The 12,381-nt window shown below is 38.2% G+C and overlaps 1 protein-coding gene across 1 annotated transcript in view; it reads left to right on the plus strand.

Moving 5' to 3' along the window:
* ARHGAP42 (Rho GTPase activating protein 42) overlaps positions 1-12,381 on the plus strand; it is a 154,851-nt gene that overhangs the window by 136,160 nt on the left and 6,310 nt on the right. Inside the window, exons 19-22 of the mRNA XM_005149713.3 lie at positions 2,469-2,613; positions 5,462-5,842; positions 8,400-8,556; positions 9,641-9,703. Of these exons, the coding sequence (XP_005149770.1) occupies positions 2,469-2,613; positions 5,462-5,842; positions 8,400-8,556; positions 9,641-9,703 (746 nt within the window). The remainder of the gene's footprint in view (positions 1-2,468; positions 2,614-5,461; positions 5,843-8,399; positions 8,557-9,640; positions 9,704-12,381) is intronic.

A 12,381-nucleotide genomic window follows, 5' to 3' on the forward strand; every position in this document is an offset into this window, starting at 1 on the left:
TTGTCACTGTGCAAGGTACAGAACCAGGGTATAATCTTCCATGCTTTGAAGGAGTTACTCTGAATCTTCAGTTGCTTTCTGTAGCTCTCTGTGTCCTTAAATCAAGAAGAAGAATGAGAAGGTCGTAAGTTTGCTCCAAGCATTTCTATTTCTCCCATACTAGCAGTGCATGAAGGTTAACTCTGGGTAAATGCCTGGATTCTTCCCTGAGTGCATCAGGCCAGAGTCTTTCAGACCATTGCTGTCCTTTTGGAATACACCAACTGTACAGTAAACATGTAGTCCCTCCTAACACCATGAAACCCCAATGATCCTTCAGTTCCTCTTTTCACAAGCAGCATCAGTATGGATCCCCAGCAGGATCCCACATTTCCGTGCATTGTGTCTTTTTTCCTTAGTTTAGATACTAAATGAAAAGCAAAAAAGCTGAAGGAAGAAATAATGTGTCTTAGGTGAGGTTTTTTATTCCTGGTTAAAGAGTTTGTGCCCATCATATCTTTGTGATTTAAAAGTTTCTGAATACTCTGTAACCTTCAACCCTCTCTAGATAGTCTTCTGCTTTGAAGAAAGGCACATCTGTTTATTTTATTTTCCCCAAAGAGATCAGTCACAGCAAAGGTCCATCTCAAACTCTTTCCTTTAACATTGAGTAAGAACTGCTTCAGGGCTTGAGAAAATCTGTGAAATCTTAAACTTACTTTCAGTAACTACCATTGCAGGTACCAGCTTCACTGAAAAGTCTCCTTATTCTATTTTATTTTATTTTACTTTATTTTATTTTACTTAATTTTATTTTAATTGCTTGATTTCAGAGCTCAGCAGAACAGTCAAGACCCCTTTTGGTCATCAAAAGAAATTCTATTTGGGGATCTTTTATTGATGTATATCGCCTCTCAGATGACTAACAAAACAAAGTGAAAAACATTTGTGTTTCTTCCATTTTACATTACTCAGCCAAAGGGTAGTTCCTGGTCAATACCAGGATCCCCTGCACTGGTTGGTCAAGAAGTACTGACAGTACTGCTTGGTATCATCAGTTTTATTTCTTAGGGACTACTCAAAATTGGTATGATACATATAGTCTCCTTGGCTGTAACTCCAAGATACATATATTACAGATTTCCAACGGTGAATTTCTCCTCCAGAAGGTTACAAGCTCATTCAATACAAAGACCATGGCTGCAAAATCAAAATCACCCTTGCTCTATTTCTCTGTCTACAGACATTTTTTTTTGTATTGATATGCTACTCACTAGTGCCTAATACATTATTAATGTACTTCAAGAGCATTTCAAGACATCCATGAAAGTATTTTCTGCCATGGAAGTGTATTTCCTTTCTTCCACTTCTGTGAATGGCATAGAGGTATCTTTTCATTGCTCACTTCATCCACTTCTGGGAGTGCCCTATTGAGAGAGGGTCCAGAAATCCTTGTGGAGATGTATTTTGCCCTTGCATGGTATTTAGCCTACAACACTTGGTCCTGTGGAGACTGGGCACTTCTTATTCCTTCAGTAGCTTATTCAGGCAATCTATCTCTCTAAAGCCTCATCCCCATTACACAGAATTCCACTTCCTTTCACAGAATGCCATAAGAGATATTCAGTAGAGTTTAAAGTCTACACTAGGATGAATAAGTGAGAAAGATCTGAAATTAAAACCTGCAAATCTTCTGGCCATATTTTTTGTTTTGGTTATCCTCCACAGCCGTTATATTTACCAGAAGATTTTTAGGGTCTCTGCTGCATGTGTCTTGGATATTGCAGAACAAATGATACAAATGAAAATCAATAAAATTACTGCAGCATTGTTCTTGCTGGCAGGCTTGCCAAATTTGTCTGCAAAGAGTTCTTTAAAACCTCATGTGTACCTGTATCAAACTGCAGTAGTCAGATACCCTTAAAAAATTGAGTTGTTTCTGCAGCAATGAAGCTCAAAATTGACCAGTGCTATGTAAGAGATAAAAACATAAAGATGTTCCTCACCAAACTTGAATTGTTTTGCAAAATAAAGTGGTTTTCTGAAATACAAACTGGATTCTAGTGAGTTATTACTGTGACACATTTCTGTGGCATACGAAAGCTTTCACATGAACGCAGAGGAAAAAATGCAATCTTCATAATATTTTTAAAAATATATTACTTCTTGGGCAGAAGTTATAGACATCTAATGTGTGCTTTACAATTTAGACCGTTAATCACTTCTTAAGAAGGGCTATAAAATTATTTAAACAAATACTCTTATATAACTTGTATAAATTTTAAGTACAGCTCAGTATTCTGGTTTTTGGATTGTAAAATGAGATCAGAGCAAAGCTTGTATTCTATGAATTTATTCTTTTGTAATGTGTGAGACTGTTACAGGATTAATTTCAGGCACAGTGGTAAGGAAAACAAATGAATTAATAATGCAAGGGTAAGAGTACCTCTTTGTTTATGTCATTTTGTCCCTTTTTTTTAATTATGCAGATATTTCACACTGCACCCGACCCCAATATTCCTCTACCCCAGCCTCAGTCCCGATCAGGTTCAAGACGGACAAGAGCAATTTGTCTCTCCACAGGTCCACGTAAACCTAAAGGAAGATACACACCATGTCTCGCAGATCCTGACAGTAAGTTTGTTCTTGTTGACTGGTTATCTTCCTTTTTGTGTCTTGCCTTTCCTGAGTAATATCCATTAGGTATTGTATTCCAATAATTATAAGCATAACAGGTGGAGTTTCATCAGCTTTTTAACCTCTGTGAGTCACAGCCACACTGTTTAATGACCATATCCCTTGCTTCTCTCAGATGAAGGCTGATTGCTTTTAGGAAGGCCTTGTATTGCATACAGTGTTCAAAAAGCGTTTAGATTAGCTTTTGTATTCTAACCTAAATGTAGTCTGCTTGGAAACTCAAAAGTTTGTTGTACAAAGTTAATCTCATTTTCTTGTAAGATGATTAGTAAGGTTAAGAAACTGTAGATAGAATCTCTCCTCTCCTCCTGTAATAAATATAACTCAATCAAGTTCAGGGCCATTATTTGGCCTTTTTTACAGTCATGAAACTGTGGTCATTGGTTGAAAGCCAGCCATTGCCTAGTTGCCAAAACCACTGAAACCTGGGGCGTTTTCTGGAATCGAAACAAACACTAATGTTTTGGGGAGAAACAGTGTACCGTATCATACGGCTTACTGTTTAACAGCAGGGAATTATGTTTATAATTAATTTCTGCTTAGAATGCTTACTCATTTTCATCTAGATGTGGCTATTAAAAGTTTCACTTCATTCATTTTCATCTAGCGGGCCATCACTTTTTTACTAATTGGCTATACAACTAAGAAGTATTAAACTTTATCAAAGATAAAGTTGTTAAAATTTCTACAATGCAACAGACTTCCAGAAAAACTTGAGTCCCTTGGTTCTTTATTGAGATTTACATAAAACTGGTACAGTAAATTAATCCACAATTAAGGTGCATCTGTTCTTGAGGATCTGTTGTAATTCTTAATTCTGTAATGTTAGGAAATGTATCCTCAGTATACTCTTGCACAGGTGCTGCATTTCCCATATGTTTATGATACATGATTCCTGCCAGTGAAAGTTTAAATACTAAACGAGAGCAATAGCCTTCAACATACTGATTGCCACTGTGAATTGCATGGGATCTTGAGTAAGAAGTTACAGAGATGTAATGAATTATGTTACCCAGAGTACAAATTGGACAAGTTCCAACTGGTTTTCACTCTGTAACTGCAGTGGGCGAATGCCAGCATAAAAAAGGGGCATTTCTGTGCAGTATTTTGCAGAATACAAGCTCATGGCAGGGTGGTTGGAACTAGATGATCCTTTCCAACCCAAACCGTTCTATAATTCTATGATTCTTCACTCAGACACATCCTGTGCTGGTGGCTTAATTTGAACTATGTCTGACCAAAGAGCTTTCCAGTTGTGCTTTGCTTATTAGCTCAAGCTCAGCACTTGCTTATGCAAGTTCCAGGTAAGATCTCACTTATGCCTGGAAGGCCAAAGCAGAAGCAGAGGTATTCTCCCAGCCAAGTATTTTTAGGTGTGGCTGGAAACAGGCAAGGGAGAGCCTTGGCTTCTGGCAGAAGCAATTTCTGAACTACTAGGTGGGTTAAAGTCATCATTTAAATGAAGCACAGACATCTAACTGTATTGCAGGAAATTAGGGAATTCTGTATGGAGTAAGAAAATTAGCTTGAGGTTTCAAATGGTAGGGAATTATAGAAAATTATAGAAAATGCATCTGACAAATTCAGACTTCAGCCAATCTTTCAATTTTCAAGGGCCTAATGGTCTGTAAAGGGGCAAGACGAGGGACAATCTAATCTGGAATACCAGAATTATGGCTAGAACAGGACAGAGTATTTCACAGTATGGTGTCACTACTGTTGTCAGAGCCACTCACTGCAAGGTATTGGTATTTCTGACCTTATCTGTAGTATTGTGAGGGATTCTGACCACTTGTTGCCAAGGATATTGTAACATTTGGAGGAAAAGCAGCTGTACATCTTATAACTACAGTGTTGTTGAAGAATACACGTTTTCTGCTTCCTGTGAAATCTGTGAAATGTGTATCTCTTAGCTTTTGGGGAAAAACCTACTAGAAACCAGTGTATGAGTAGAACAGACTAAATCCAGCCTTCAAAGTAATTCAGCCATCACTATATTATAGACCAGTCCTTCCTCCGTTCTGATGTATGTTTCTACCTTTATATCATCAGCAAATTATGATATTCCTACTTTTTGTTGGAAAAGATTACTGGGAACAAGATCAGTACAAAGATTTTCTGTGTACATAGATGACTTTCTCTGATACCAAACTAACTGAAGAAATTCATCAAATGTTCAGTGTTCAAGTTGTAAGTAAAGGAATGAGCTCGCCTTCTGCAGGATAGATATTTCAGTGAAAGGGATGATGACTGAGAAAATAGGCTATCTATAGACAGACTTTGTACTGCTCTTACAGACACGGCAGAGATACTCAGTGTCTTTGTAACTGATCTAAAACTCAGTTCTTGTACCTGCTGGCAATAAAGTCATGCATTTAAGACTGCAAGTATGACAACAACCACAATACTTGCCTTAGCATGGAAATCCAGCAAGATACCACAAAGGTCTTGCAGCTTTGACAGTGTTGAATTTTCTAAGGATTATATGTATTACAGGCAATTCTTTTAAAATGCAAACTTCCATGTGAGATAGTTCAGCCTGTAGCCCATTGTGTTCATCATCTCTAAAGAAATAGCCAGGAAAGGCAGCTCTCCCAGGTTAAAGATAAGAATATGTGTGAAATGTAGTGTAACTACATAGTATTTTGTCTTGACTCATTGCCTCTAAAACCACAGATTAATGAGTTTGGTGACAAGTGAGGTACAAAGATAGCATGAGAGAAATGTACATGATTAGAAAATGTAAATTATTTTTCTCTCTCTCCCACCCTTCACTCCTACCTAGGTGACTCCTACAGCAGTAGCCCAGACAGCACTCCCATGGGCAGCATTGAATCTCTCTCTTCTCACTCTTCTGAGCAGAACAGCACCACCAAATGCACGCCTTCGCAGCCCAGGGAGAAATCAGGAGGGATTCCATGGATTGCCTCTCCTGCTTCTTCTAATGGCCAGAAGAGTTCAGGCCTCTGGACTACAAGTCCAGAATCCTCATCAAAGGAGGATGCAACCAAAACAGATGTGGAGTCAGACTGCCAAAGTATAGCTTCTGTCACTGGACCAGAGAATGCCTCTCCACCAACAGACCTGACCAAAAAGAGTTCTTGCAGTCTCTCTGGGCTGAAAAGGTCTTCAGCATCTTCCCTTAGATCAATTCCATCAGCTGAAGGTAACTTCCAAGGTCTTTTAGGACATCTGTGTTTAGTGTGATGCATCAGAAAACAAAAGCTGCATCTGAAAGCAGCAGTTAATTAATGGTATTAATTCGCTTTCTTTTTTTTTTTATGATATGTTCCTTCAGTTTTCAAACTGTTCCAGAGGTGTTTCCATTGTTTGTTATCTGCACTGTTCAAACAGCTTAAAAGATACCAGTTTCTCAGAATTTAGAGTACTCTCATCATCTAGACCATCTTGTAAGAAGATTGCTGGTGTACAAGAAGAGTTGGTAGCTATGTTCTGTCACTGTGTCAAAGGAATGAATCCTTGCAATGATTGATGCTGATCAAAGCTAGTATTTAAATTTAAAACCACAAGGCTTAACATATCTAGTAAATAACAGTTTTGTCACTCCTTGTTGGTGTGCCTGTTTGTTTGAACTTCATGTCTGAAACCCTGCTGATGGAATGACTGCTTCAATCTGCCCTACTTGCATGGTTTGTTATCCAGTACTGCAAGTAGATTAGCTTAAACAGAAGATTATGGCTGAATAGTGCTGTATATAGACATGATTTGCAAAAACCCAGCCTTAGGAAGCCATTTCAGTGTACAAGTTAGGATGCCAGTTTTCCTGTTCAGTGAAAGAAGAATGCTGCTTCAAAGAACATCCTCAAAGCATGTAACCTGAGCCTGTGTCCAATATAAGCCTGTGGACAAGGCTTCTTGCAAGACAGAGAAGCTTAAAAATAGCTTATTAAAGTAGACAGTTCTGCTAAATGCTGTTAGCTGGAATGCGTGTGAACCCTTGCTGTTCTGAGTATCTTTGTGAGAACATGAGGTGATACTGCACTATATTGGCAGTTATGTGGAAGTTACTTTAGAAGAAACGCTTGAAATCAGTATATTTGCAGTGGTTTGTATTATGAAACTTAACAGTCAGCACTGAAATAGTGAACTCCAGTAGACTGAGTGCCAAGTTTGCCACTGAGCTGTCAATAGTGTAAGTAATTCAAGTACATGTGGACTAAATATAGTAGCTATGTGCAAAGCCCTAAAAGTTTAAGAATGTTCTCTCCTCTCAGCCCCCCATGGATAGTACAAGGTTTTTCATTAATTCCATGTATGAATTAGTGTTATATTAACAGTATTAATAATGTAGACTGATAATTACAATTAACATTTATAACATAGAATTATATGATAAATTAACAATATTACTAATATAGGTATTGTTTTTCTTTTGGGGGATCTCCTTATAACATATTTTAAAGTGTTATTAAGCATCTGTTGTTCTTGGGAATTGTCGTGGTTTAAGCCACACAGCTCGTTCGCTCACTCCCCCCATCCCCCCCTCCCTCCCCCAACTCAGGGAGAGTTGGGGAGGAGAATCCAAAGAATGTAGCTCCCACGGGTTGCGATAAGAACAGTTTAATAACTAAGGAATAACACAAATCACTACTGCTACTACCAATAATAGTAATAATGAGAAAGGAAATAAACAAGGAGAGAGAATACAACACCTCACCAGCCACCGACCCATAACTCACCCCACCCTGCCCGACCGAGCACCGACCGATACCTTCTCCAATCCCCCAGAGCTCCAGCACTTCCGGATAACTCTCTGTTACATCCTGGGCATCACGTGCTATGGTATGGAATACCTCATTGGCTAGCCTGGGTCAGGTGTCCTGTCTCTGCTTCCTCCCAGCCTCCCCTCCTCCCTGGCAGAGCATGAAGCTCAGAAAGTCCTTGGCCAGAGTAAACATTTGAGCAGTAACTCAAAACACTGGTGCTATCAGCACTGTTCCCAGCCCGAAAGTCAAAACACAGCACTGCACCAGCTACCAAGAAGGAGAAAAATGACTGCTACTGCTGAACCCAGGACAGGAATAAAGAAACACAGTTGTTGTCTTGCAGAATGTATATTCAAACAAGGCAGCAGTCCACACATAAGTCATCTTAAAAGACACATGTGGCCATGCCTTATATTTGTAAGAGGACTTTAGTGTGTCCAGTGCAGTCTGTACAGCTGTAGATATGGTTTACCAAGTTACAGTAGCAGTTGTTTTAGGCAAAGCACAATCATTCAGTCTGAAATATTTTTTAAGATGCAAGAAACGTCTGTGGATACTGAAATAGTAATTCTTGCAAATCAGTGAGGCCTGATTTCGTAGTGGATACTGCAGAATTTAGAGAGAATTTAGACTAGATTACTTCCAGAGATGCCTTCCAACATGATTTTTTTCTACAACTGTATGCAGTGTACTACTTTATAAATGTTGTTTATACTGTTAATTTTTAGTGGCACTACTATGTAGCTATTTAAGTGTAACATCATTTTTAGCTTTCACAATTTTAATGTCGTTTGTTCATTCTTATTGTTGTTGCTTCTCTTTGTGCTTTCTATCAGAAAGGCTGTTTCTTCTGTCTTAGCAAGTACTTTACCTATTTTGTCTTTTACATAAAAGAAACAAATAACAACAACAAAAACTTTGGTTTGCGTGTTACACGTGTTACAAAACAACTTCAAATTACACTTAATATTCCTTGTATTTTGTTGTTTTCTTTAGGTAACAAAAGCTGCAGTGGATCTGTACAGAGTTTATCTTCAGCAGATACCAAAGATACACCAAAGGCTCTATCAAACCCTGATTTGCCTCCCAAAGTGTGCAGGAGAGCAAGATTAGATACTGCATCAAGTAATGGTTATCAAAGACCAGGATCTGTGTAAGTCATCAAGGCGCTTTGGAAATTTGTCTTGTTACAGTATTGTCTACTATAAAGTGATCCCAGAGAGGTACATAAGTAGTTAAAGAAACATCCATGAATACTTGATTTTAATATTTCTGTACATGTGAGATTTTTATCTAGCTTTATTAAACTGTAAACAAAGGAGGCACTGCACAAAATCTGTTGAAGTTAGTTAAAAGACTCCCGTTGGCTTCATTAGACTAGAGATAAGAACTGTAATGAAGAAACATGTCTTTGTAAAGTTCTTAGTTTTATTATGTCTGGTTCTTCTGAAATGTAATGTGTAAAGGAATGTAAATGCTACTTACTGTCCATGCTGTAATGTCAAGAAGATCATTGGATTTTATTTAAGTCCAAAATTGGAGAAGGGGAAAAATAAATCCAAGCTTAAACTCCTGCTCTGAAATTTCTTCAGTTGCTGCATATTAAATAGCTGATTTCTAACAGGACTTTTGTTTTGGTTTGATGTTGGGAGGAAGGTAGTTCTAAGCAAAATTTAGTCTACTGACATTTGGGTTAGCAATGTTTTTCAGTGCTGTCAGCACAGACTTAAGAGTCAGATGGTCTTTACTGTAATCTCGACTTTGAGCCAGAATATCTCTTTCCTTATGAACAAGTGATTTCCAGATGTGCAAAGCACCAAGAAATTCCCTAAATACTGCAGGGCTCTATTCAATCTCTTCACTTTTTAAACTGGAGGGGTTCACTGCTTAGAGTTCCAGCATGACAGTGACAGACTGTTAGTAAAAGCATTTCCAATATATCTATTGGCCATCTGTGAATATTATTTTAAATATAGGGTGTTGAGTTTTTCCTTCCTGACTCAGAAGGCACTGGAGCATGTGGAAGCTGGTGGCCCCAGTTACATTATGTCCTTAAGAATGCTGCTCAATAGGGACTTAAATCCAGTTTTTGAGGTTCCTCAGTTTTTCTAAGTGAATAATTAAAACAATTAAAAAAGAAAACAAGTGTCTGTGTCTTTAGATGGTTAAAAGTGGACCTAGTCTATGTATTTAATCTCTGGGTGAAGTATAAAGTAAGGTGGTGTTTTTACTTTCAGAGTGGCTGCAAGAGCACAGTTGTTTGAAAGTGCTGGTTCACTTAAGCAGGTTTCTTCAGGACGGTAAGTGCTTCAGACTGTTTTAACAATTTGCAAAATCCTTTCTGCTTTGCTGGCTTCAAAGATTGAAGTGGATATGTTGGAGGTTGTTCTGTATCATGTGGCATGTGAAATTTTTGCAATTTATGAAACTCATCCTTTCTCCAAAAGCAAGCTAAATCTTATAGAGAATAACAGCCAGGCTGGCAATTCTGTCACCTGAGGGAACTGCAGTAAGAGATGCTCAGGGTATTGATCTGCTTAAGAGCACTGATACAGGAGTAAATTAACGATTTAAATTAGAATACTGTACATATTTTATACAGCTGTTCATATATACATGCTTTCAGCAGAGCACCAAGCATGTTACTTTATGGTAGTTTGCTCATATAGGCAGATCTTGAATAACAGCTGCTTTAGAAAGTTCAAGATCAATTTGATGAGGATTTCTGTCCTTGCCATCACACCTTCCAGTGTATCTATCTGTCTGGAGAAACTGTGGCCTTTTCTTCTTGACAGTGCACAGCAGGAATTACTTATATTTTTCTTTTTTTATAATTGTTGCATTTATTTGGTGGGTTTGATTCATTCTTATTGTTCAATGAATTCAAAATATTCTGATAAGTGTTCATCTAGGAAGCAGTGTCTTCCTAGGTATGTTACTAATGCCCTTACTATTGATAGACTAAAGCAGATAATCAAGTAACTGGAAGTGGGGAAAAGTCTGTCTCTTCTTCCACTGTCCCTGCATTTCAAGTCCTTTGAGACAGCATGTGTGGTTTTGTGCATCACTTTACTCACTGACAGCAGGATCTTACTGAACTGTCAAGCAAACTGGGGGGAGTTTGCGGAGGAAGTCAGACCATTAATTCAGAAGTAGTAATCTAAAGTATCACAGCTGTAAAGGGAAGTACCAGTGTATGCTGAGACTTGTGGCAGTGGGATTTAGCTGTTCTCTCTAACAGATCTATCAGAGGAAAGAAAGAGAAAGCTGGCCTACAAAAGCTCACTGATTTTGTGTGAGAGAAGCAGCTTATGGGGATTAAGGCTGTTCTTGTTTTGTGTAGTACTTGAGCTGTAAGGTGACCAAAAAAGAAGGTGTCAGGGGAGGAAAAAGGTAGGAAAAGTGCAGGGCAATTATCTAAGGAAATATAAATTAAGAGACTGGAAAGTTCTTAAGCCAGTGCCCTAAGCCAAAAGTGATGACTGCTTCACCAGTCCTACATAATTTCACCTTTCTACTCTTATTTTTGTTTTACTCCCTTCTTGTAAACTCTTCCCTGTTGCTGCCTCAGAGCCTGTGCCACCTGTATCTATATAAAAAAAGCATGTAAGAAGCAAAAATCTGACAAAGAAAAAATGTAGCAGTTTGATAATGGGTATGGAGAGCCAATAACAAAGCCAAAAATGCTGAAAGGCTTAATAGCTCCTCTACTTCAGACTTCATAAGAAGGCAGAAGAGCAACAGTAACAAGGGGAATGGAAAATGAGAGGTGAGCAGGCAAAATGAGGAAGAAATAAGAAGCAGCTCAGCTGTTCTTACGGTGCTGCCAAAGTCTGAGTACATTTTTGCCATTTAAAGCCAGCTTTTGTTTACCTCTCATGAACATGAAGGCTGATTTAAAACCTTAGGATAGTCATTTTTAGCTCTGAAGTATGTAGAAATCATGGTAATTAAATCTTGATCCACTCAGTAGAAAGGCTGTTTGTGGTCTTAACTCTTATTACCTAATGAGTATATGCAGGATAGAGCATAAGACAGAGAAACTATTTTCAAGCTGTCTGGTTTGATACCAGGAATACTCAAGTCAAGACAGTGTTGAACTCTGTGCAGGAATAATTTACCCTGCTAAAATAACTAGTTTTGAAATTTTAAGCTACTGCTTGCTTATATATTACAGTATCTAAGTAGTTTCATTTGTATTTGAAGCATCTGTTGCCTCTTGTGGTCATTTGTACAGTTGACAGATGGAAACTACCTCAGTCTCACATGTTTTTATGTGTTCCACCAAATAATTTTGCACTTGATGCTTTACCACCACTGTAACCCAATGTTACTTAATTCCTTCTTCCAAGAGGTATTTGCAACCCTGCTTCCTGACTTTGTATAATGCAACATTTCTGAGTGTGTGTCCCCTTTTTCTTTTTTAATGCTGGGACATTATTTGACCTGACTGTTTTCTCCCCTTGTATGCATGCGTACGTGCCCCCATAGAGCTAACAGTTTGAACAGATTTCTTTTAGTCAAAAAGAGAACAAGAGGCCATAGTACATATTTAGGATTGGACAGGGAATACCAAAATGTTATGCCCTGTCCAGCCTTTGCTCTTTTTCCAGTTGCAGTTGCTTTGACTTCTCAGTCTTCCCATTCCTTCCCTCCTGACTTCAAGTTTGTTATTCATCCATCTCCCTCACTGTTGTATTAAGCTAGTATGTACACTAAGGCCAATGCCTATTGCTACTCTAGTATGCATTTGAAAGACGCGAAGAAGTTTTCTTACCACTTTCACAGATACTGCAGTCAGATAACAGTCTTAGTGAGGTCTGAGGTCTCTATTGCAGCTTTTGTACAAAATGCACCAACACATAATCCGTGACTATGTTTTCTTGAGTTTGATTCAGAGGTACAGAGAAAATCAAGTCTTCTGAAGTGAGAAACTGCATTATAAGAAGAGGAATTTTCATTAGAAAAGAATACATAG

Source organism: Melopsittacus undulatus, chromosome 2, assembly GCF_012275295.1.
Source record: "Melopsittacus undulatus isolate bMelUnd1 chromosome 2, bMelUnd1.mat.Z, whole genome shotgun sequence".
NCBI classification, from domain to species: Eukaryota; Metazoa; Chordata; class Aves; order Psittaciformes; family Psittaculidae; genus Melopsittacus; species Melopsittacus undulatus.